General features: G+C 37.1%; 1 protein-coding gene across 1 annotated transcript in view; it reads left to right on the top strand.

Moving 5' to 3' along the window:
* The window catches only part of LOC148946860 (uncharacterized), a 77,408-nt gene that overhangs the window by 24,459 nt on the left and 26,000 nt on the right, over nt 1–26,949 (top strand). The window contains exon 3 of the mRNA XM_089097168.1: nt 7,887–8,063. Coding sequence (XP_088953294.1) covers nt 7,887–8,063 — 177 coding nt within the window. The remainder of the gene's footprint in view (nt 1–7,886; nt 8,064–26,949) is intronic.

The following is a 26,949-nucleotide window of genomic DNA, read 5'->3' as shown; positions in this document are numbered from 1 at the left end:
TTCATAATGCCTCTGTAACCCCCATAAAGGGGCCTCTTTCCCCAAAAATCCGTGTTTTTTTGAAGCTTAATGCTTGTTTTTTAAAAGCCTTCCATTGAGCCAGACTGGGGGTTCAGATTCACGTCAAAGGGACTTACAGCCTCTTATTTCATCTACACAGAGGTATGGCGAAGCACAACTTTTAGTATTAAGGATGGTTTAGTCAAACAAGACTAGTTCGATTAGTAACGAAGACTGTGATGTTATTGAGAGGTCTTGATTTAACGGTAGCAAAAGATTACTGCTATTAATATTTAGTGATGTATTTTTTTCATTATTATACTTTTGCTATGGGCTTCCTTGTTGTCGCATGTCCCCATGGAGTACCAGGGACAGTGCCATAACCTTAATATGAGGCGGGGTGAAGTCGAGGATGAGAAGTTATGAAAGCATGACCCATTCTCTTTCACGACATTCAGAAGATTATGTCCAGTTTTGTACGCATACTTTACAATTTTATTTAGCGCTTGAGGGAATCCGGCACTTTCCCCTCTCTGGCTACGCCATAGCATTTGACTACATGTATTTTCAGCTTTGGTACTCCGATAGATTAATTAAAAAGTCGTTCATTGGTACAAGAAGAAAACAAAATGGTTTTTTTTTTATAACAAATTATTTTCTTTTTATGCAAGTGCCTCAAATTGTACTAGAATTTCAATATTCTATATATAGAGATTGCTATTAGATTCAATTATGTTGAGAGGCAAAACTGCTCTATTTCACATCCTATCTAACATATATCGATAAAACTAGTGCAAATAAACCAACTGGCGATATTCCCCTATGTTTATAGAATTACAGAAAAGTACCGCTTTACTGAAAACACAAAACCTAAGTATAAGAAACAATAATACTGATTTAGGAGTCGAAATTGATTACGTAGGCTCGCAACAACAAACTAATCTATAGCGCCTTTCATAGTCTTACACGATCTGTAATATCAGTAATTTTCAGTATACAATTAAAATTATCTTAAAAACATAGGCATAAAAATAAATCGTTGTCTCACCAACTATAATATCAATAATGAGTTTTACACAATTTTAGATTGTAAAAAAACATGCTTTAGGATTGCTCGAAATGAAGAATAAGTAAACCATAATATGAACTCTGGAAATCCGTTCATTTCTCTCTATGCAACGGAGAATATCAAGTTTAATGGTTTGCTTTTACTGTAACAAAAACTCCTTTATTGTTTTGTGTTTTCAGTAAAGCGCTAGTTTTCTACAATCCTACAAACATAGGGAAGTATCACTAGCTGGTTTTTTTTTGCTCTAGTTTTACTTCTGTCAGAAAAACCTTGTTTTTTTTGGTTTTGTTTTTTAAAATTAAGAACTAAAGAGTCCGAGGCCAATGCCGTCACTGGTATCTTTGAGAATTGGCACTGAAGAAATCCAATTGTTTCATGAAAATTGAAAGTTAATATATGGCATTTGAGGGTATTTCTTTTTCAAAACTCGTTCTTTATTTTTCACTTACTATGGGGGCTGCAAGGAGTAGTAAACAAGAGGGAAAATTGTAAACCTCCAGTTAAGGATTTTCAGCCATGGACACTAATGGTGCCATTTTTGGCTCCGTACATGACACATTAGATAAAGTTATTAAGATGAACTTATAAGAGGCAAGCAGAGGGAGGCATTAACTTTGAAATGAGCCATTAAACATCTGACTGCGATCTTGCGGTTAGCTGCTAGCCCTGGTAGAAAAAAGTAAATAAATGATAAGATGCATGCTGACCATGCGAAAAAGTGATTTTCCTCCTTTTTTGAGACGGGGAGCGCAAAACCTACTGTTGTGGGTTTTAGACCATGTCAGGTAAACGAAATGATTATCTTAGAATTTGCACTCCCTAGCATTTTGACTCTCTTTGGGCAAAACATGGCAGAAAAGACCACGTTTATGTGGCGCGATCTCTGTTGTCATGGTTGCAGCAGTAGCTACAACCCAGTAAATGACGAATTACTTAAAGAGGTCATCATCCGCTGAAGCTCGATCAACAAACAAGGTAGTCATCGCAGCTTTCTTGTCGTTAGCAGTTGACGGTTTCTTTCGGAATAAGGATGAAACTTATTGGTGATCAAATGATCAGGTAATCACTGATGTTGGGGTATCTTGTTTGGAGCATTGTTGTTTTGGTGCAAAATGGCAGAAAATGCCATTTTGCTGTGGTTTGTCAAGATTGAGGGCTCCAAACCTCCTAATAATGGTTTTCGATACTAGAAAATCGATTGGCTATCTTAGAATTTCCGTTTTCTGGCATTTTGACACTATGTGTTAATATTGATGTTTGGTGGCTCTAAACAGCGGAAAACAGTTCTCTGCTGTTGCTCGATATACTTTATTACCTAAAATGAGCAGTGGATATTGCAACTTCCTTTGAAATAAACCTCGAACATTCTACGACGAACTGGTTCGGTGAAATCATCCCTGGAAAAAAGAGACATTTGTGCATCCCATACAGAAAAGTGATTTTTCTTGTTGTTCAAAATGGGGGCCATTGTTCTTTTTTACTGGGTCTTTGACCATTATACTTCCATTGGTGCACTTTTCATTTCGATCTGACGCCCCATTCGAGGGATGCCAGGCTCTTTCTAAATTAATAAAAAACTAAATTTTTAATAAACTTTGGTACTTGCGTGTTATAGCGACCACACTTTGTTCTTGAACTGTAATGAAGCCGGTTTCTTGTTACCACTTAGAGATAATCAGCATAGCCTGAACGACATAAACTGTATCTATGCAGCTTTACTTTAATTAAATATTTAATACATAGAGATGGTTAAGTTAGGCATTTAATATAATGGGTTCTTGGTGGGCCTGCTTTCCATAATTCTCTGTTGTAGTTTCCATAATTTTTCTATTAAAGTATTTTATTTTGATCATATTTTGGTATATTTCATTATGGTTAATTTAACTTCACTTTTCATGTGTTGTTGCTATAACACGCAAGTAACAATTTTTAAGGGATGGGAGAGGGTATTGCAGAGAACATGGATCCAAGAGCCCCGCCTTTGATCCTTCAACCGCGAATATGGAAAATTCACGTATGACTTTCATTTGAAAACGTTGTTGTGTTGGTGGTGTCTGCTGTACTTAGCTTGTTTTGGTTCTAGGCGTCGATATCACATAGTACCCTCGGATTTGCAGCGAACAGGCTCAAAAACCGATAAATACAATTTTCAGTGAAGATCAAGCACTATTTGTGAAATGCAGTTTGATTTTGAACTGTGATACATTCTTCCTTCTTAATAATTTTTAAAGATCAACGTTTGATCATTTAGGACGATTCCTGAATGAAAGATAATTCCTGAATGAAAGGAATTGGGGAATGGTGACCAAAGGTTCTCACTTTGGGTCTTTCATTCATTCAGCATGGAAATCTTTATAAGACTCAGATATTACCAAGGTGTAGCACGTCCGCCTTTCTATTAAAATGCATCTATGAAGCCTCTGTTTTGCTTTGGCTATATTAGCCCATTGGAAACACGTTTACAATCTGGGACGTTCTCCCTGGAACAGCACCAAACTCGTGGTCCCGAGGTTTACTTTTAGACCTTTGGACCATTCTGACAAAAATAGCTGTCTTGAAATTTTGCTCTTGTGCCATTGGATTCCCTGGGAATAAATAGGGCGTTGAAGTGGTGTTTGGCTGGCCTCTAATCCACCTTGATCCTTAAATATGGAACTAGAACTGTTAATTTTTGACCAACGTATTTCTTTCCCCTGTTTCTACAGCCATCCGTTTTATTATATGGCCGGGGAAAATGTAAATAAATAGATAACACCTGGGAGACGCACGAAAGGTTTCCACCGGTAAACATTATTGTGTTGGCAATGATAAAATGAAGAGCTTTTGTCTACGAAATATACATCTTATATTACTGTGTGCAAGTCAAAGAACGAAAAACAACGAACTCTCCTAACGCTGTTGTTTTTTGTGTTTTTTTTCCTTTGTCAGATAATTACCAAATCAACAAAAGAAAAAAATCCAGGTGCTTTCACGGGTGGATAGGAGGCCTAGGGTCTACCCCGACCGAAATATCAAGATTTTGGAAGTTTGACGTACCATTTCTCACATTTTCCGCATAATTTGCCTATTTTGGAATTTTTTCAATATTTTCTGCCTCCTAAAAGGTTGTCTCAACCTGAAAAAATTGCCGCTTATGTGCCAGAATCAACTCCTGCAGCATCAGACCAATATATTTAGATAAAAGTGCAAAAAGTACCTGTAATTAATTAATTTTTGTTATAAATTAAGTTCAACCTTTTGTAAAGCCCCAATATTGCAAGAGGAAGTTAAGAAGAATAACAATGCAGCTTAGTTTCACTACCGTAGGTTTTGTGTATAGGCCTACTGTATACAGTTTTGGTCAATAAATGATTTCTAAATTAACTAGCCCATAAAATCGATTTGGATCTGTGTTGAAAACGGCTGAACCAAAAGGTATTTCCTCCGCAATTAAAAGAAAATAAACAGATTATGATTTATAGTTCTTTCTTCTTACTCAAGAATTTAAATAACAAAGAAGAGTCGTTGAAAGGATGTCAAAATAATTACGTTCTTTTTTCTCCTTTTATTTTTGTGAACTTTGGCACTGATTGCTCAAATATCCTGTTCAACATCTCTCGTTTCGTGCTACTTGTGAAATTTTGGGAGAACAAAACATTCACCAAATTTTGCAAACGTCAGTTGTAATTTAAGAAAAAGGAAGTCCAAGTTATGTCTTAAATTTGACTTTATTTTTAAAAATAAAATACTTAGCCGATTTGACCGAAAAAGATTCTCCTAAATGCGTTTTGTGTCACAATATGTAACTTATTATTGCAAATATGTGCAAAGGATTTGTATATAAACATTAACGAAATGAAGATTAAGAATGGGTGTTTAAGGCCAACGAAAATACTGGACGAAGAGAGACAAATTACTTTTTTTGGCTAGCTTTTGAAACTGGTTTTTTGGCTTTTGAAAATTTTTGTTCTTTTAATTCTGATTTTGTCTGTTGTTGTTTTTTTCGCGTTATTTGATTTTAAAAGTTTTTTAATTCTTCCAATTTTTTTTCTTTTCGCGTTGTTTGTTTTTATCATTTTGCTTTTATCCGATCTGCTTCGTTTGCATTTTCGTTCAGAAAAAAAAAAAATTGCGATCTATTCTTTGTTGTGGCAGGCCAATGTGGTTTGCGAAATTATTTCTGGATTTTGAGTCGTAAAAAGGGTAGCCTATAGGCCTAATTGTGCCAACGAAACAAAAAAGCGGCTTAAGCTAAGTCGTTTAAGGTCCATTCACAATGATGGACCTTAACTAATACAGAGATTTAGCTAGCGCTAATTTGAGCCAATCCAAAATTTTTCAGCGATTTTTCAGCCAATAAGAAAATTGTATGTAATGTCTAAGTGGCTCAAATCTGCGGTTGCTAAATTTTAGTAGCCTATAAGTAAAATCTCATTCTGAATCGGCCTTTTTGGTTAATTCTTTTGTTGAAGATGTGGATGTTATTGGATTGACCATATCATTTGACCTGATATATTATACCTGGTAATTGGGAGTAATTTCGGATATTATTCATAATAAACTAATTATCACCAAGACCATTAACACAGCAAAGGTTTTAAGGTCAAAAGCATTCCAAAATGTTTCCTTTCCCACTAATGGCTATTATCTGAGGGATTTTGAATGATTCAGTCAAATAATATATTTACCAGCAATTTTAACCTACAGACTTGTTTGCCCTTTTTGCAGAACCTTTGACGAACTTTCAAATTTCAGAGTACAATCCATCGTTTTGGCTTTTAAGAAGAAATCTGAAAAGATAAAAATTATTTTTACAGTTAATCGGTAGTAAAATTATGCAAATTAACATAAATTAAAAAAACAATCTTCCAAAGAAAAGTTTGGCAACAAAAAGTAAAGAGGTCTATTAAAATCTGAAAGGAGTTGAAATAAAATCATACAATAATTCAAGCTAAAAATTAACAAAAATTACTATGAAACAATGAATGAAAACCAAAACGAAAATAACATAAAATGGACAATCATATTAAACATTAAGATAACACAGATAGGCCTACTATGGATGAATAGACGAATCCTAAAACGAAAAGAAATCAGTGTGAATCCTCAAGTCAATTTCAAAACGAACAGAAATTGGCATAAACAAGATTGGGACCGAAGCCCTCCGGAACCTTCTAAAGGTCAGTGCGACATTTGCAATCTACTAAAACCAATGTATGATTTAAGCAGTTTCTCTTTTATAATTATAATATTGCAAAATAAAAAAATGCTTTGATTTTCTAGAATTAATATCATTATATTTTAAACAGTGAATCTTCTTTCATTAGTTCGAGATTTTCTTCTTTTTTGTTGTTGTCGATGTTTTGACAAATAAACAGCCCAGTGATCCAAATACGTTTCGTTCTCAGCAAAGCATAGCCCTTTCCTCAAGCCCTTTCAAGGATTTGAGAGGGCAAGGGGTTGCCCCACTCTTATTTTCTGTGCCTCTTATTGAAAAATTGTGTTAACCTTGCGATATAATTTTGTTGTTGTAATGTTGTTGAAATAGAAAATTGCTCGGGATAAAATCATTATCTGTAAAGTGAGTGCGAATGGCGCTCTGACCTCCAGAAAATTTACGGAATGGTAGCCTTGCTATTATATTTGGTATTTCTGTTCGTTTTAAATTTAAAGGATGATTAGCTTATGCTCGTATAAGCTTCGGAGTTTCCTGTCTTCAACGAATGGGAGAGTTGATACCCTAGTAAAACTTTCAGAAGTATCGATTGACAACAATTGAATGACTGATAAAGTCGAGCTAAAAAAGACAGAAGTCATCACAAATAGTATTTTCGACATAACACCTTTAAATTAGGTGTTCTTTTCTTAGACCACACTGCCGTTCTAAGACGAACAAATAAACTTTCAAATGGGGATAAATCCATTTATTTAGACAGTGCAAAAACAGGTATAAAAGTCCAGATATTTCGGTCACATATATAGCGACCGCCTTCAGTAGAAATACTCTACTGAAGACGGTCGCTGTATATGTGACTGAAATATCTGGACTTTTGTACCTGTTTTTTCACTGTCTAAATAAATGGTTTCATCCCCATTTGAAAGTTTATTTGTTCATCACAAATAGTGGTGGCGTTGCCCCTCTCTCCTGTCCCTCCACCCCAATTGAGGCTGAATCGTCGCTTGTGCTTTAATTAAAAAGAAAAAACAAATCTAAATGGAATCGATACTTCGGGGGAAAATGCTTCGACAAAAAGACCTTTGTGACGGTTGATTTAAATTTATTTGTGTAAAAATACCTTCATTTTCATCATAGTTTTATGTTTATAATCAATTCCTTTCAATTGTTTAGAAGAATCAATTGGGTAAACAGAACATTTAATTTAAGGAATCTAGGTTTTCTGCAAAGAATAGGTGACATTGGCCTTTAGAGAGGTTTGAGGGAAGAGACAACACTGCTTTTGTTCACTTCAAGATTTAGGCTACTTCAGTGTTCAGCATCATTTCTTTTCATTTTAGGTTTCATTTCTTTGTTTTTATTAGGCCTAATATGTATATGTATTTTTGTATTTTATGTTTGATAGAGTTAAAAACTAAATCATGTTCGCCTTAATTTTTTAATTTGTTCTTTACTTTTGCAGTAAAACCTTTTCTTTAATTTAATGCCCAATATGGCCACCGGAGCCACAATTGGCAATTGGATCTCAAAGGTATTGTTTATCAGTAAAATATGTATAGGCTAACGAATTAAATTTTTAAGGAGCAGATGGGGTTATAATTAGTAGTTTCGTTGTGCTAGGGTACGCCTTGATTTAGAAAATCAAATATTCTACTCTTACAGGTCACCTAGCTTGTCAAGTTCTGCCAATGCACCGTCTCCCTTTAGGTATGGGATGGCCCCCGTCTCTCCCTTTGCGTCAGGAGCACAGGTAATTGAAGAAGAGGAAGGACATTCTATTTCAGACGGTATTTTTGTCTTAAGGCCTGAAATGAAAAAGCCTGTTGGATCGGAATTCAGGTATAGATACAAGATCATTCTATAATTACACCCATGATTGCAATAAACGTAAATTAAAGCAAAAAAAAAAAAACTGCAAAATTTGTCATAACGTATTTGCATTTAAAAAAGTTGGACAAGGCTAAAATATCAAATTACCAGTAAGAAAAAATACAAACGAAAAGAGAAAAATCCGGACCACCCAAATAGCCAAACTAAAACAAAGAAAATGATAACTTAAAAGTCAAAAACTAAAAAGCCGCATTTCAAGAGGAATTGAAGCAGCGAAGCCAACAGAGATGGCCTTTTTTTAGGTGACAGCACGAATAGGGTAACTCAAAAGATGGCCTGGGGTATTTGGTCAAACTTATATATGTATACCAGCCCTCGAGTTTACGTGGCGATTGCTGTCCGATCGTTTTTCAATATTTTATTTGGTTTGTATGATAGTTGGATTTTTTTTTTGGTTATCATAATCTGGTCTTTTATTTCCCTCCCGGGCCAAAAAATGGAAAAAGCTCTTGGCGACAAAATTTTGTCTTATTTCACTTTAGCTGAAATAGGTGCAGAATAAAGCTAATGTTGTCAGAAATTATTCTTGCCATATTGGTATTCCCCGCCCCCAGAAATATTTCTTCAAACACCCATAAATAATCACAGCCCAAAAATTTAAAAATTGCATTTCTCTTTTCTCGCCCTCTTTAAAAAGCTATATCTTCTAGCTATACTTCTTTCGAATTATACAGCCAAGTTTAATTTAGACTTTAAGATTTATAATGGAATGTCTATTGCTAACATTACCTTCATTGGGATAGAAATAACTAGGCTCAAAGCCATGCAATCCAGTAATGTAAAGTAACTTGTTATTCGAAAATTTATTATTTATATGCAAAGCTTGCAAAAGAACGTTTCCTGCTCTGACGGAACTAAGAAATTGAAGTACCATCAAATGCATCTACTAAGATCTTACGTTACCTTTGGGAATTTTTTGCTTCATTTTCACACGCTTTATCCCTTAAGTCTACCATTTCCATTTCCAGACACAGAAAGTGGAATGGATTTCACGTTTTATTATATGAATAATTTAACCCGTTAGGAGAACTATGTTACATGAATTCTGCTACAAAAATTTAATGTTTTATAGCTTGACTTGATTTTATACTACACAAAATATTTATTATTATTATTCACTTTAGTTGACCAAATCCATCAGAAGTATCCCCCTTAGAATGTAGTTCTCATTGAACTATTATCACTCTTCAAATTAAAAAAAAAAAAAAAAAAAAAAAAAAAAAAAAAAAACTGAGAAGCAGTTGCATATCTTAAGAACTTAAAGTTTATTGCGTAAAATATTTGTTTATGCTGTCAAACGATTAGGAAGGGAAAACAGGAATCCCGATTGGCGGAACACTTCCAACATAAAGAAAATTACCGTGGAAATGAGAGTTATCACGGATTAAGCTTAACAGCTATTCATAAATGACTGAGTACAATGAATTGAAGCTTCTCAGTGCATTGAATTGGTGATGTATTTCGACTAGACACAAAACAATTCAATTATAGATCATCCCATAGCTCTCAATTTTCCCTGGCGGAGACTCTGAAAGAGTACATAACGAAATGTTTACTAAAATTTACAAATTGCAGAACCACTGCTTTCCTATAAGGGATTTACAAGACCAAACCACATTGAAGGATCAAGTAGGGAGCAACACTTAAACTTAAAACGAATAGAAATTATTATTCCGTATATGAGGGGGGGGCTGTCCCCTCCTCACTTCCTCGCTCATTATGCTCAAGTTTTTAGTCGTTTTAATATGGATAGAATTTCTGTGTGAATTTTGATATTCTACGTGGCTTAAGCCATCGCCGAGGTGTTAACAACTGGGCATTTTGAGGGACACCTGGAGGCATGAGGCACGGAGGCACGCCGGAGGCATATTCCAAAGGGCGCAATATGTAAATATATACAGCTTGCCTGTTATTCGGTATCTGTCGAATATTTCAGCACCTTCAAAAGCGATCTTTTAAAACTTGGAAGAGTTCATTTACGGGTTTATTTGGCAAGGAAAAGAACCCCCAAAACTGAAAACAACTGATATGTACCTAAAGAAGAAGAACGGAGGACTGCAAGTTGTTGATATCCATGCAAAAACTAGGTAACCCTACGATGGCAGTGACGGTATCCCTTTTTCCTATTACACATGCAGCGTTGTCACCAGCTCAAAAATAAAATTCCGATTTTTCTTCAAAAAAATAAATCCCGAAATTTCAAAAAAAATCCCGGAACACGGTTTATAAGCTATACAACATAGGGCAGCGCGGTGATGATGTAAAAAGCAAGGTTCGAAATTCAAAGTACCGTGAAACGTGGTTTCTAGTTGTAACTAACAACTGATTGTCAATATTCCTAGTATTATTTCGACGTGAAAACGTTCTGGTGGATTAGTAGGATCTACGACAAATATTTTAGGCCAAAACAATTCGCCAAAGTTCCGAAAAAACGTGTCTACGCATCCACGTTTCATCGTTATTTGAATTTCCCGCCCAAGAATTGACGTCACGCTTTGCAGCCCTATTCAATATGGCTTGGCCAGCGGTAAAAGTTGCCTTTTATCACGTCTTCACACGTCCCTTTTCCTTTTATCATACCTGCTTTTCTGTTTAGTGGCTGTGCCAAGACGCACCCTTGGATCTTGGATTCTTAATTGTACTAAAAAAAAAGGAATCTGCGGCTTTGACACGAAAGAATCCGGAAGAAACACAGATCCCTTTTTCCCGAATGTACTTAGAATCAAACTTTCTTGGTATTAAACGTAGGCCTTTGGGTATTTGAAGAGAAAACTGTAAAGCAACAGTCAGAAAAACTGTTACTACCGAGTTATTAGTAAAAAGTGCTAAGCAAAGCAACCAACTAAAAAAAATAACTAGTTTCTCAGATATTTATTGGTACGTTTCAGTAATCATCTCGATAATCACAGCTCAAATGACAACCCTAAGAAACTGGACAAATGAGCTTCAGTAAATCAAATTAAGGTCGGTTAGCACAAGTATAAACACTAAGTCTTCTATTACTAAGTCTTCTACTGAGCATAACAAGTTTTCCGATGGTATTCATCGCTTCCGCTGCCCTAGTTCTCGGAATGCATTCGAGACTCATAAAATTATATCAAGAACTCAAGCGAATGGGGGACGAGGAGCACACGCACTTGAGCTGGAAGGACCAGCCCCGCCGTGGGTGGCTTACTCGTCCATAGGAGACATGGTTCAAGATTCTGTTCAGTTCTGTGCTCTCATGCACGTCGGTATTAAGGTTATTTTTGGTTTTTTATTGGTGGGTTGGTTGTATTTTGTTTTTTTTTTGTTGATTAAGGTTGGTCGTAAAAAGACCTGAAAAAAAAGAAGGAAAAAAGTGCCATCGTAAAAATGTGGACGGAGGACGCCCAGTCTACGGGAGAGCAAATAGTTTTTTTTCTGTTAAAAAATTTTAAAGTTGTAAGAGTAAGCCTTTTGGAAAACTACCTTTAAAATTCGAATTCGTATTAGTGAAAATTGTAAGGATATGAATTTTAAGAAATTAAAGTAAAAATGCCACCGGAAAAGCGTCTCCTAGAGGGGGAAGGACACCCGGGAACGGGGGGAGCTATAGATATTTGGCAAGAAAAAAGTTAAATGGTAGTGTGACTTCATGTCCACTAATGCATTGACTGGTATATAATAATTTTTTTTTAAGTTTAGGTGATATGATAATGTATAAAGTTGTAAGATTTATATGTTTTTGTATTAAAATATTTCTGAGTTGAGAGGAGGAAGGGAGGGAAAAAAAATAAAAACGATCCGTAAAAAATGTTAAACAAAATTCCGTCTGTTGACACACAGAACATTGCAATGATGGTGGTTATTGTCTTGACGTCAGTTTTGTGTTTATGTGCCATTTTTAACATGATGATTGAATTGTTGACGAGCCACCAAAAAAGCGGAACCCTGTTTTCTGGATAAATGAATTCAACTTGTGAAGACGTCTGAGCCGAAGCCGAAGACAATGCTTGTACCGATTTTCCTAGAAATGAGTTCTGCTGAATACATGATATACAGACTGGAGTCACAGTAACCCTATTCTGCCGATATGGCAGCTAATGTGATTTTAGCACTCACTTGTAACCTCTGGAACAGAATTCATATGTCGTCAGGGAACGGCATCGCCATATTCTGCGTGTCAACAGACTGGCATCTTCGCCCAGACAAGTAGCCAAACTGTATGACCCGCCCAACTATTACTCTCTTTCCCCTGCCAACCGGTCTGTAAACGCACCATTCACCGATACGCAATTCCGATTTCACACTGACCTCTGCATTGGTTTGTGGCGACTCACGTAGTCCTACTGGTTGGCTCTGGACCATCATCCGTTTTAATCGGTCACTACTCAGCTTCTCAGAGCTTTCCCTAAGAAGCCACAACAGCGTGGATTTTTTATTGGTGTTATGGAGCCGTCAGAAGTCTTGACAGGACAAAACCTAGAATTCTTCATGTTCATCACAGGCTCACTAACCCAATTTTTCTCAACCTGGTATTTCACTCAGTGAGCAATCACTGGTAAATCTTAAAAGATGCTGTCACTTTGCGAGCTCGATTTAGTGGCAGTCACGGAAGCCTTTTCCTGCTTATCGGACAGAGTATTTTCCTCTGACTCACTGTCGTGAAGTAAAGAAAGACAAGCATTCGGTACTTGGTGACCGAAAACAAAAGTACGTCGTTGGGTATCAAGGCTTTCATTATTTGCTGGCTGACAATAATTGCTTATACTAGCTCAAGGTTGATTTCATTGTTTCCGGACAAAGAAAAATCGAAAGTGACATACACACCACCAATAAATTTCACTTGTTTAGCCATTGGCATGGGCAGTTGTTCAGTAGGATAATGAGCTGCAAAATCCGTCAAACTTTCATATCGACGAATTCGATGTAGAAGTTGGAGGAACGAAAAGTTTATTACAGCACTGTAAGTGCTGGTTTGAGACCACATCTTCTTAAAAAAATCTTCACACGGTTGGCTATTCATGTCGGAGAGTTGGAAAAGACGTTCGAGCCCAAGCCGTTTGAAACGACGAATGAGAAGCACTAGGCAATGCATATTTATCTTTAGGCAATGGTAAAGGTTTGTGGTAATAAAATTCTCGTTCAAAGCATAATGTCCACTTTTTAGGACCCAGGATCTCCACTGTCGAACGCAGTAAACAACACGACCAAGTAAAGATAACCTCTCAAGAGGAGAAAGTTTGCCGTCGTAAAAAAACGCGCCGTAACGCTTTCCATAAGCCAAAGATAAAACTGTATTCCTTCACTTCCAGGAATACGCTGTTTCAGGTGTGCCGGAGGCACGAAGGAAGGGACGCCTGCGACGGTCAGTTATTAGCCCCTCGGCCATCGCGGCCTCTACAATAGGGTTATCTTGCTGTTTAAACACGGTACATTGTATACATATGTTTAAATACATTGAAACATTGTATATAAATAGGAAAAGAGAAATAATACTTTTCAAAATTGCTGAAAAGAAAACTCCAGGTAGCACTTCCCAACCCTCCCCCCCAACTTCCCCCCGAAAAATTTCCTTGCGAGCCTGGTGATGTCCCGCTTCGCATTTCCCCCCTCTGCGCCAGTACGTAGGTAAATGTAGGATTTTATGATACGTACAAAAAGACTGTCGCAATGAGAGAGGCTCTATATCCCCCCACCCACTAGTACCAAAAATAAAGGGGTAAACCAAAATTATTTCCAAAAATCAAGAAAGGCGAGATATCAAATCGGCCGTGATAATTAAAAGTGCCATTTTTGCAACTTTTCATGAGAGCCAAAAAAACTGAAAAAGTTGGTTGGCTGTGGTCGCTCTGAAGGATGAGAGTAATGGAGATAAAGGGAAAATATTCTAAAACAAGTTTTTATGCTCTTTTCAGTCGTATAAGTTAAATTGAAATTATTCTATTTTATGGCGTGTACTTCCATTTTCCTAATCATAAGATAATCCTCTTCTGTCAAAAGTATTCTGAGCAAACTCAAAATCAATGCATTTTTGGCGTGTGGCTCCTTTTTCCTTGACAATAAACATGACCAATGCCATTATAGCTCCACAGGATAATCCTCTTCTGTCAAAAGTGGCGTAGGCTGTGTCTCTTCTTATCTTCGTAAGATAAATGGAACAATTCTGAGTGCACCATTCAATTACTCGTGCTGAGTTTACCCATGACACATTGATAACTCATTTTCGTCCAAAATGGCATATGCCGCACTTTCAATTATCGCAGCCGAAATTCTGCCACCCTCCTTCCTCGACAGTTCATTCTATTTTTATCTGAAAGTTCAAAGAGAGGTTGGATATCCTATAGGCTTAAAATGCACTCTTTGGGGCATCTCCTCCTCCTCGCCTACAAAACGACCCATCGTGCTTCCTTCATAATAGTTGATTCGCACTTACACATGAATGTGTATAATTGAATGAAATGTGAAGCAAATCCGTTTAGTTAAATGAAGCTTTAAAATAAATGACAGAAACATTTTTATGTAATAAAAAGGGAGATATCACCCAGCTGCACGCTTATTCGGGCTTAGCGTAATGAAGGAAGATGAAAGATTAATTACTACCTCCGCCTTGTACCTCTTTCTATATTTATGTGAAGGATCATGCAGATTTAGGCAATTTGGGCATTGAAATGCGCACTTTTAGGCATCTGTCCCCGCCCTTAGCCATAGACTTTTAAAGAACGAATGTGCCACCGTTATGCATTACTTTCTCTGCAACTTGGGCGCTCGATATATAGTTTTTTGATACGTTTAAATCGATTGGCTGCCACATAATTTTCGGTTGATAGCAACTTGGTCCTCTTTGGGCAAAATCGTAGTTTGGTGCCCAACAATGGCAGAAAACGCCATTTTCCTTTGCCACAGTGTTTTTGGTCACTTAAAAAGGACACGAAGACTTTTAATTTCCGTTCAAATGAGCCGTCTCCTGATCTCCTAGGACCATTGATTTGATATGATCACCCATGGAAAAAAAGCAAACAAATAAGCCCGCACTCGTGATCTTTCTTTTGGGGAAAAAAAGAGCAAAATTCCACATTTGTGTCCATAGGAGCTTGAAACAGCGACAGTAAGGTTCTCTGATACTGTAAATGTAATGTTGGGAATTGGGATTTTCATTAAGGTCGCTTTACTTTTTTCGAAGGGAAGGGCTCTCTTTTTTTCGAAAATCAGGTAAAGTTTCTCAGGCTCGTAGCTTTAAATGGGTGGCATTAAACTAACGAACTTTATATATTTGAAATCGGCACCAAAGGCCAGTTTCTTTGATGCAAGTATTGTTATTATAATTCTTTTTTTAAGCGTTTTGGTTACTATTGGCCGAGTTGCTCTTTACTTGCATTTCTTTACCACGAACTGTGTGGTCCAATTTACAAGTTCCAACTGCTGTCTTCTTTGTTTGCTGGATTGAACGAGCTTCCCTCTAAAAAACATGGGTCAACAAGTAAAAGCTTGGCAGAACAATTACAGATTGTCCTCTCTGAAATAGAATACAAAGCTCAAATTCAATTTAGACTGTGGGCCCTGGGCCAACTCAAGGGCAAGCGATAGCCATCCTTCGCGGGCCCAGGTAGGATATATACACAGCTTTACAAAATATAACATTGTATTCATCAATCCAGCCAGAGGTTCACACTTTCCGTAAAAACTCAGGATATAAGACTCCTACCATTTTCTTGCAATAAACTGAAATCGGCGGCCTAGGAAAAAAATAGGGCAGAAACAAATTGCGGCTCCTACTACAATTTTGATTATATACGTATGAAACAAAGTAATAATCACGCCAAGTTTGATAATTTAGTAGTTACACCGAATAACGCCTCAGTACTTCTCAGTTATATAAGGTGTTACTCGAGCGTAAAAATATACAACTATACTTACAGCAGTCTTAACTGAATCAGATTGCTTCTGCTAGGTTTTCTATATGAACATCTACCTTAGTGTCTGTTTTGGCAGCAACTATAATCTGAGATTCTTTTCACAATGCGTGCGTGTCTTGGGCTGGAAAGTTCCAACTCACAATTTAGGATGACCTTTGTATTCTTAGTACATTCTTTGACCCCATAGCCTGTAATTTTGAAGTAAGAACTGCAAAGCAATGAGCCTATTTATATTGAGTTGGAAAGGCTCGAGCACCATTTTTTGGCCCTTTTAAAGATTTTTGACTTCAGAGAAAAAGAAACGGGATTGACATTCGATAGATATTTCCACCAGAACTGTCAAGTACTAAATAGCTGAGTATGACTAGTGAGCCACTGGATGGATGCATGTGATGTTATGCATGGCCCGTCAGAATTACTACAGAAAATAGAACTGAAAGAGTTTACTCCGAAAATGTATGTCAAAGAAGATACTCTTGGTTAGATACACGGCCATTTCACAGGACAATTTGAACATGGACAAAATAGTGTTTTTATTTATGTAGTGTTTCTTGTTTTCATAATCGTTTAGACTGGTTGGTCGTCGGGTGCTATGAGTGATTCGTCGGATGAATAAACCCGATGAGGTAAGATCTCTTTTAGTCCAGTGCTGGTTGGCGGGGGGGGGCATAGGGGGAACTTGCCCCGGGGTCAGAAATGTTAGGGGGGCAAAATTTCAAATGAATAATCAAACGTTTTATATCATTTGTAACTTTTGAAAGTTTGTTTTTATTAAAGTAGAGGTGAGATATCTAGATCGGATATTTAGATCCCATTCAGTTGTTCCACGAACTCCAAGATATAAAAAAAAACAATTCAACACCGACACACTTCCGTAAATAAACATATAGATGTGTTAGAATTAATTGTGCAATTCGCAAATAAACAGTTCTTCGTAAACATAAGGGTTGCCTATCAAATATTATTAGTGATTGTACTGTCAGTGGCCAGTAATGAGTGGTCGTTTACCTTTGACCTTAGATCCTCCAGAGCCAGGATTGGTAAGAACTATGATCTCTTTATCCCCATTAGCCTCATCCTTCAGAGTGACCAGAGCCGACAAACTTTTTTCTGTTTTTTTGGCTCTCCTGAAAAGTTGCAAAAATGGCATACGTCGCACTTTCAATTATCACAGCCAAGCAGCTGTAGTCGCTGTTTCGCTTCTTTGAGAAGAACACCGTCGTCAGCGAAGTCCAGATCATAGATTTGTCGGCTACAGATATTCGCTCCAGAGCCTGAAGACTACCTTAGGATGTAGTCCATAACAATAACAAACAGGATGGGGATAGGAGACATCCATGTTTGACATCAGACATCATCTTAATGAGAGGTCCTTAACCTTTGACCGTAGGTCCTCCAGAGCCAGGAATGGCAGAATATGATCCCTTTATCTCTATTAGCCTCATCCTTCAGAGCGACCGGAGCCGACAAACTTTTTTTTTTTTTTTTGCTCTCCTGAAAAGTTGCAAAAATCGCATATGCCGCACTCTCAATTATCAAAGCCAAGCAGCTGTAGTCGCTGTTTCGCTTCTTTGAGAAGAACACAGTCGTCAGCGAAGTCCAGATCATAGATCTGTCGGCTGCAAATATTCGCTCCAGAGTCTGAAGACTACCTTAGAATGTAGTCCATAACAATAACAAACAGGGTGGGGATAGGAGTTATCCATGTTTGACAACAGCCATGATCTTAAAGAAATGCGTATTCCAATTTTCTGTGCATCCACAACATTCGCCATCTTCATAGATCGCGATTATCATTTTGAATAGTTTATCAGGTACTCCATAATAATTCAAAATCTTCCATGAAATCTTCTGTTCAACAGGATCGAATGTCTTTCAAAATCAATGAAGAGCATGTGTATTTTCTTTTTGCCTCATTCCCTAGGCTCTTCTACCATTAGTCTTAGAATGGAAATAAGATCAGAGCAAGACCTACCAGGCCGAAAGCCGTGTTGCTCTTCCCTGAGGTGTAAGTCTAGGGTTGCTCTTAGGCGTTTTAATATGACTGTGGATAGTATTTTACAAAGCATATGTTTAAGTTGATGCCCCTCGCTACAGATTATCGCACCATCTTTCTTGTAGAGTTCGACAAGCATGCCCCTTTTCCTATTTTTTGGGACTTTTTTGTTATTCCAGATGACCACTAAGAAAGTAGCCTAAACAGTTATGCAGGCACGAAAAATGCCATTTTTATTCTTCTTCGTTTTGCCTTTTGTTTCACTTATGTTTAGGTTTGCATTGTTTTTTTCTTCTCTCTTTTCTTTTATGTCTCATTATTCTGAATGAGACATATCTGGCCTTGAATTTAACCCGCAGAAGTCGGATATTCGTCTGTTCAACTGGGGCCAAGAAGAGGTCTCGTCTGTGAGGCTTGGAGAACTGTCTGTAGCCCCTGTCCCGAATATTATTTACCTTGGTTTATCAATTGGAAAGGATCTCAAAACTATCCGCTCCCTTCTTATTGATCATCTCCGTAAACGCCTGGCTTTTGCTTACAGTAGAGTAGTTTCATCTAAAATCCGTTTCAACCGTTTAATTCTAGCTCGACTTTATAACGCAGTATCCCTTCCCCATTTCCTGTACCTAAGCCCATTTTGGAGGATTTTTCCCGAGCCAGAGAAAAGAAAGCTCAGATCCGCGTTTTTTAAGTATGCGCAGTTCTTGTTGCGGCTCCCGCCGTGGACAAAAAAATTCGCACCTTGTTAAAAATTTTAAAATTGCGGACCCGACAGCAGCTATAATTGAACAAATTAAACGGTACAACGAGAAAGTTTCTTCCCACCCTTGGTACCATTTGCTAAGGCAGTGAATCGCTGTCCATTTAATTTTGTTTGCCCGTCTCTTGTCATATTTAGTCTCTTGTTATATCTAGTCTTTTTACCGTCTCTTGTCATATTGAGACTAGTTGATATGATTTTTGGGTTTAATGTTTTACCAATTGCGGCTTGATGCAACGATGCTCATATTGCTTATGTTTGATCAGTATTTTTGTTAAGTATTGATATGATTATTTACTGTTTTTTTTCTTTTTTTTTTAATTCGCTGATAAGTATTTGGATCATTTGCGTTTATTTTTTTTTACCAGTTGCGACTTGATGCAACGATACTCATATTGCTTATGTTTCTTCAGTACTTGGGAGTTTAAAAAGTAAAATTTCTTATGTACCTGCAGTGCAGTGTATAATTGAGGTTTTGTTTCTCGTCTTTGTAATTTGTTCGATGTATTTTTTTATTGTTTTTTGTTTTTGTGTGTTTGTGTTTTTTTTCCTTTTTACTGATACTCCGTCTTTTGTACCTTTTTTTTGACGGGTAATAAATAAATAATAAAAATAATATTCTATTTTTTTCAGTTTTATTGTCTAAAAAAGTCATTGTCACGAATAGTGACAAGCTGGGCGGTGAGTGGCGCGTGATGTATCCTAGTTCCAAAGAAATTTTATTTTTTCTGACTCTAGTTTGGGTGACTCTAGTTTGGGATCTTCTCCTTGGGTGAGTGACTACTCCAGCTTCGAAATAATCATATTGATGTTCTTAGTTTGACAAGTATTTCAATGTGTCAGTCTAATAAATTTCCATCAGATACCCATTTTTCAGCTGCTAGTAAGCATATTTTGGATTTAGATGGAGTTTCCAAACGAGGTGGTAGTTTTTCTGTACTTCAGCTTAATGTTCAGTATCTTTGTTCTTAATTTTATGAGTTCAAACAAATAGTGCGTAGTGGCCACCCCGAATTTATTGGTCTTTGTGATACTTTCATTTATTCGAAGACTGAATCTCTATCGCATCTTCTTGGATATAAGGTAGAATGAATATTTGATTACTAGTAGGATGGCTAAAGGTTGCGTCGTTGTTTATGTTTCGGAATATCTTCCGTACTCTGTAAGACGTGACCTGTCAAGAAATGAATAAGGAATTTTCAAATCAATGTTTATTGATATTAAAACCTAAGCTAAAACTCTGCCTGTTCGTAACATATACCAGTCTCCTAGTGGGTCTGCTCCCTCTTTCCTTTAGATTCTTGATGAGGCTTTGGAAGCAATCCAACACCATTCATGTGAACTTGTCATTATGAATTACTTCAGCATTAATTTGTGTGACCAGAGGGCATCCTCGTCCTAGCCGTAATTATGAATGGTTTGAAGGGTTCTTCATCTTTTGACCCAGACCGTATTTCTGCTAAGGTTCTTAGGTTCATTCTCCCTGTCATCGTTTCTGCTCTTACGAGACTTGCCAATCTTTCTTTTAAAATGGTGTCTTCCCAACTGCTTTAAAGCGTCCTCGTATCAATATTTTTTTTAAACGTGGTTCTCCATCAATACGGTCTGACTTCAACCATCTGATAGCTTATAACATGAACTGCCACACGGAATCCTCACCTAGAGTTTGCCAGGAACTGCCACTCGTTTTGTTTCTTCAACTATTTTAGAATTTCTTGTTAATAATTAAGTTTTCCCGGTGTTGGAGCTGATGTCTCTGGATTAGATTTGCTGTTTAATTGAGTTGGTGGAACCCTATGCGAGTAGGATAGGGTTCCTGCCTAGCTTGTGATTTTTGGGATTGTTTAGGTTGGTGACTGGATTATGGAGTTTTTTTGTGCATGTATTTTGAAGGTGTGAATGCATTATGTTAAAAATTTTTTTTTATGTATTTGTTTCCTTTTTGTTTCTTCCCTTTTTATCTGGTCATAGACTCTTACGGGGAAGACTAAGTTTGAAGTGTTTGTTGTAAATTTATGGATGTGTAAATAAGCACTAGACCTAGCTCTCTGTTTTAAAACCCAGCTTATAGGTTTGACGTGTCTGAAAAAAGTCCTGATGTTTAAATCCTGGAAGCTTATACCACATTAATTTGTGCGTATGTTTTCAAAAGAATTTCTGATTTATGATAAGAAATTATCAACTCTCAAGTGAAATTGTAACAAATTATCTGAGAGTATTAGTCTAGAAAAAATGCAGGTAAACAACTAGACTCAAACAGAAATCTTGAGAATTAATAGACTACTGAATTGTATAGTTCAAGTGTTGCGCAGCCTCTTTGAAATTACGCTTCGAGGCAATTGCTACGACCAAAAAGGTTATAAGATTGACTGTTCATTCATTTCAGCTTGTGTCTTGGTGAAGTGAAGACCGATTTACAAAATGAAGTGAAATTGTGAAGCGAACCCGGATATTTATATCTGATCTTAATGCTAATGGGTCATCTGTGGATTGTTCATCTTGCCCTTTGAGCTTGCATGGTACTGAAATGCTTTCCAACACTTTAGAACCTTATTCATCTGATTCACTCGACCCTCCTTTAGTCTCTTTACATTATGAACCCTAGCATACAGAATGCTCGAATAGGCAACGCTAAGGCAATGTCTAAACAGCCTATGCTACAGAGCCCTTAGTCTTAGATATTTTTTACACCTTTCCAGCATCTAGAAAAGGAAATCAAGAAGTTTGGTTGAGTTGGCTGACTCATTTCAACTGGCTGTCATACCTGAGAACGCTGCTGTTCGCAGATGTGTGCTGTTTCTGTGTTCGAAACAGCTGGGAAAGGTATTTTTGCGCTTAGACAATCTTATCAGTAAAGCCTTCAAAACTGGAACGATACAATTGAATGTTACACAAATATCTATCTAATAAAGTTTCACGGAAATTCTATTGTAGCCCCAGACAACTTAATATCTGTTTCGCGGAAAAAACTGGACTGTATCAATCAACAATTAGATGCAGCTATTAAATTCCAAGTTGATGAAAATTTCCAAAAATATAGACGGAATTTTGAAGTTATAATATTTTGCAGGAGGCAAGAGCTTGCTTTGCCGAAAGTAAATATGGGCTCTATTTCAATCACGCAACGAGAGCTACAGCTCTTCTTCAACTGAAGAAAGACACGGTGATGAAATTCTGAGCAAAGACCTTCTTTATGTGGCCATAAATGCCAGAGATGTTCCTCCAATAATTCAGATAGGCACAACTGCCACATCTGTAGAACTTCTTCAGCAATCCATTGTCAGAAAAATACACGCAAGCCCTTGGTTTTTGGAGCTTATTGACAAATCGGTGGATGTTTGTAATAACAAGCAGCTATCTGTTTGTGCCCACCATTCCTCTGCTAGAAACGTTCGTGAGCCTTTCCTTGGTTTTATATCGTTTACTGATTTAGCTGGACAAGGTGTTCTTTCATCAGTTTTTCAGTTTATTGACAGCCTTAGCCTCAATCTAAAAAAAATTTAGAAAAATCATTATTCAGGGTCATGACGGAGCAGCAGAAATAAGTGACCATAAGAAATGTTTTCAGGCCGTCATACGTAAACAGTACCTGAAGGCACTTTACGCACACCTTAACATACCCAGTCTCAACCTTGTCATCTCTTTCGTCTATTCAATTTCAGCTTTTAAGCCTTTCTTCACAACCTTATCGGAAGTCTGCAAATTATACAATGCTTTGCTACTCGGAACCCGGAATCTCAAAGAAGTGGATAAAAACCTCTTAACCAGATGAAAACAGAATCTGACTGGATCTTTGAAACAAGACAGGCTGAGCACCCCTATTCAGTTATGTGTTTCCGGGATATCCATTGACTTATTTGGCTTTCTTCTGCAGTTATTGAGGAGACCAGCCTCACTGAAACGCTTGAAAAAACGCCGCAGTTGCTGGATAGCTTGGGCCAATCACAGTTTGTGATGTTTCTCCATGTGGCAGAAGGCTCTTTCAGCCTGATGCCTCCCTTGTGAAAGACTCATCTGTCTCTCCTCCTCGGTTTAGCCGCCGTTTGCCAACATGTAAGGACTATTTTAACCAAAACAAACAAAATGCAAGAAGATGCTGCGACTGCTTTGGATTTTATTTTTGATGTAGCTCGGCATTTTGCCATTACCTTAGGACTTAAAACTACTCGTCCAAGAACAAGAGGCGTAAAGATTGTGCAACCGAACTGTCCTGACCTACCTTCTCCCTATACAACCTCTCTGTTTTTTACTGTTTTTACACCACTTCGTTTCACAGCTGAAACAACGTTCCAAACTGCGCCAGAATACTTTGTCACATTTTAGCATCCTTTCCTATCCTAAGAATGTGTTGATCCCAAGTCCGTGAAATCAAAGTCTGAGCTTGAATTATTCAGATATTTTACCTTTTTGTGCTGTCTTGATTCTTAAGGAATGAGATTTGGCCTTTTTTTTTAATATTTTCATTCTTTTGACTGTTCTTGCAACGTTGCCTGTAAATACTGCTACTTCAGAAAGGAGTGTTTTCACACTTAATGCGAAAGACCTGGCTAAGAAATTCAATTGGACAAAAAAGGCTGAAGGATTTAGCCCTGCTCGCCGCTCATCGAAACATTGATATCTGCCCCCATTTTCACTGGAAAGAAGAATTGCCATTTAGACTTCGGTTTGGGGATTTTTAATGTAAGAACATTTCAAAAGTCCTTGGCAGTATTTTCAATCTTTCATGTATTAAATTCAATAAAAAAACAAGTTTTTTAAACTGAAAGTAAGGAGCGATATTAAAACTTAAAACGAACAGAAATTATTCCGTATATGAAACGGGCTGTCCCCTCCTCAACCCCTCACTCTTTACGTTGAAGTTTTTTATTGTTTTAAAAAATAAAGTTGTGAGACAGAGTCAAACTTTAGCGTAAAGAGCGAGGCGTTGAGGAGGGGACAGCCCCTTTCATATACGTAATAATTTCTGTTCGTGTTAAGTTTTAATGTCGCTCCTTACTTTCAGTTTAAAAAACTTGTTTTTTTTATTGAATTTCTGATCGTTTTTTAGTTAATGCAGCTTTTATTTTGGTTCACCGTCATTGAATAAGTAAACAAAATGTGCATAAAAATTTTACTTTTCTTTTGCTAAATGAATATCTCTAAATTTGGTTATGACGTAATTTACAAATTAACTTACGTTACTAACTTCTATATTCGTATATGTTTCTTCTGGCAAAAAATACAAAGTTGCAGATTTTTGTAGATATGAGCTTGAAACCTATGTAATAGGGTTTTCTGATACGCTGAATCTGACGGTGTGATTTTCATTAATATTCTTTCACTTGTAGGTGATGTTTCCCCCCTATTTAAAAAATCGAGTAAATTTTCTCAGGCGCGTAGCCTTTGATGAGTAATACTAAACTTAATAAAATCTATATATTTAGAATCAGCATTATAAACACATTCTTTTGATACGTTTATTGACATCAAAATTCCGTTTTTAAAAGTTTGGATTACTATTGAGCCGTATCGCTTGTTTTTTTATTGTTTTTTTTTATTACGTATATGTTATTACGTATATGAGGCGGTTCTCCTCTTAGTCAATACCACGCTCTTTACGTTAAAAGTTAAAAAAATTTTGATTCACAAACCCCTGAATCACAAAGGCCGTTTAATTAGAATAGATAGCTCTTTTGAAAGCACTAAAAAACTGTAGCGTAAAGAGCGAGGTATTGACTTGGGGGAGAACCCCCTCATATACTTTATAATTTCTGTTCGTTTTAAGTTCTAATGTTGCTTCTTACTTTCAGTTGAAAAAACTTGTTTTTTTTTTAATTTAATTTCTGATCGTTTTTTAAATAATGCTGGGAAATCCGGCGCCCCCTTCATAGAAATGTCCCTTACCCCAAAGAAACATCCTCCACGGAAAGATTCTCCAGAGTAACCCCTCCTCTAGCCCCCTCCCCCTTCCAGAAAAAAATCCTTCCTGAAAATGTCTGTATACTTCCCAATAACCAATAAATAATGCTGGCAAGTCCGGCGCCCCCTTCATGGCAATTTCCCTTCCCCCATGAAAACTTCCTTCATGGACAGATCCTCCAACATGACCCCCGACCCACACACCCCCCACTACCAGAAAGAAACCCTCCTGAAAACTTCTGTATGCTTCCCAATAACCAATACTATATGTTAACATTGGGTAAAGTTCATAACTTTCAGCCCTCTCCCCGGGGATTTCGGGGGATTAAGTCATCTTAAAAGACATATTTATCATATTTTCGACCATGCTGAACAAAATGGCTATCTCAAAATTTTGATCGGGTGACTTTGGGAAAAAAATAAGCGTGGGAGGGGGCCTAGTTGCCCTCCATTTTTTTGGTCACTTAAAAAGGGCACTAGAACTTTTAATTTCCGTTCCAATGAGCCCTCCCACGATATTCTAGGACCACTGGCTCGAAACGATCCCCCCTGAAAAAAATTAAAAATAAACACGTATCCGTAATCTATCTCCTGGCAAAAAATGCAAAATTCCACATTTTTGTAGATAGGAGCTTGAAACCTCTACAGTAGGGTTCTCTGATACGCTGAATATGATGGTGTAATTTTCATTAAGGTTCTATAACTTTTATGGTAACTTTCCTCCTTTTTTTGAAAATCCGCCAAATATTCTCAGGTAAATTTTCGCGTAACTTTTGATGGGTAGCACTAAACTTGATGAAAGTTATATATTTGAAATCAGCATTGAAATTTGATTCTTTTGATGTATCTATTGGTATCAAAAACCCGTTTTCTAGAGTTTCGGTTACCATTGAGCCAGGTCGCTCCTTACTTACAGTTCGTTACCACGAACTGTTTGATAGAAAAAACAAGTTTTTCAACTGAAAGTAAGGAGCAACATTAAAACTTAAAACGTATATAAGGGGATTCGCCCCCTATTCAATGCCTCGTTCTTTACACTAAAGTTCGAATTTTGTTCCAATTCATTAAGAATGACCCCTGATTCACAAAGGCCGTTTAACTAGAATAGATAGCTCTTTTGAAAGTAGCCTACTGAAAAAAACTTCAGCGTAAAGAGCGAGGTATTGACTAGGGTTTGAACCCCCTCGTATTCGTAATAATTTCTGTTCGTTTTAAGTTTTAATGTTGCTCCTTACTTTCAGTTGAAAAAAACTTTTTCTATTTAATTTCTGATCGTTTTTTAAATAATGCTGGGAAATCCGGCGCCCCCTTCATGGAAGTGTCCCTTCCTCCATGAAAACATCCTCCATGGAAAGATCCTTCCATGTCATCCCCTCTCTCCGACCCCCAACCAGAAAAAAAACCTCCTGAAAACATATGTATACTTCCCAATAACCAATACTGTATGTAAACAATAGGCAAAGTTCATAATTTGCAGCCCTTCCCCGGGGGAATATGGGGGATTAAGTCATCCTCAAAGACATAGTTATTATATTTTTGACTATGCTGAACAAAATGGCTATCTCACAGTTTTGATCGGGTGACTTTGGGAAAAATGAGTGTGGGAGGGGGCCTATTTACCATAGAACTTTTAACTTCCGTTTGAATGAGCCCTCTCGCGATACTATTAGGACCACTGGATCGATACGGTCACCCCAGGGAAAAACAAACAAATAAACACGCATTCGAGATCTTTCTTCTGGCAAGAAATAGAAAATTCCACACTTTTTGCATATAGGAGCTTGAAACCTCTGCATTGAGGTTTTATGATAAGCTGAGTCTGATGGTCTGATTTTCATTAAGATTCTATTATTTTTCGGGGTTTTCCCTTTTTTCGAAAATAAGGCAATTTTTCTCAGGCTCGTAACTTCTGATGAGTAAAACTAAACTTGATGAAATTTATATATTTAAAATCAGCATAAAAATACGATTCGTCTGATGCATCTATTGGTATCAAAATTATGTTTTTTAGAGTTTCGCTTACTATTGAGCCGGGTCGCTCCTTACTTGCAGCTCCTTACCACGAACTGTTTGATATCAGCACTTGGCCTTTTCTTTTGACTTTTTAAAACTAGTTGAGTAGTTCCTGTGTTCTTTTTTTTTGTACAATGAAGTCTTTTGACTGAAACAAAATTTTGTTCCTTAATGTGTTTAGTGGCCCAATCCACCCGAATAAAATCCTCTATACAGCTCTGATCATGACACGTCATTCATACATCAATGGGATGGAATGAATGAGCTGAGGTTTAGATTCACCTGAGGTAA

This window comes from Artemia sp. Qi Xiang Cuo, chromosome 11 (assembly GCF_049724085.1).
Source record: "Artemia sp. Qi Xiang Cuo chromosome 11, ASM4972408v1, whole genome shotgun sequence".
Taxonomy (NCBI): Eukaryota; Metazoa; Arthropoda; class Branchiopoda; order Anostraca; family Artemiidae; genus Artemia; species Artemia sp. Qi Xiang Cuo.
The sequence above is the reverse complement of the archived record's forward strand: the minus strand, read 5'-3'. Positions and strand labels throughout refer to the sequence as shown.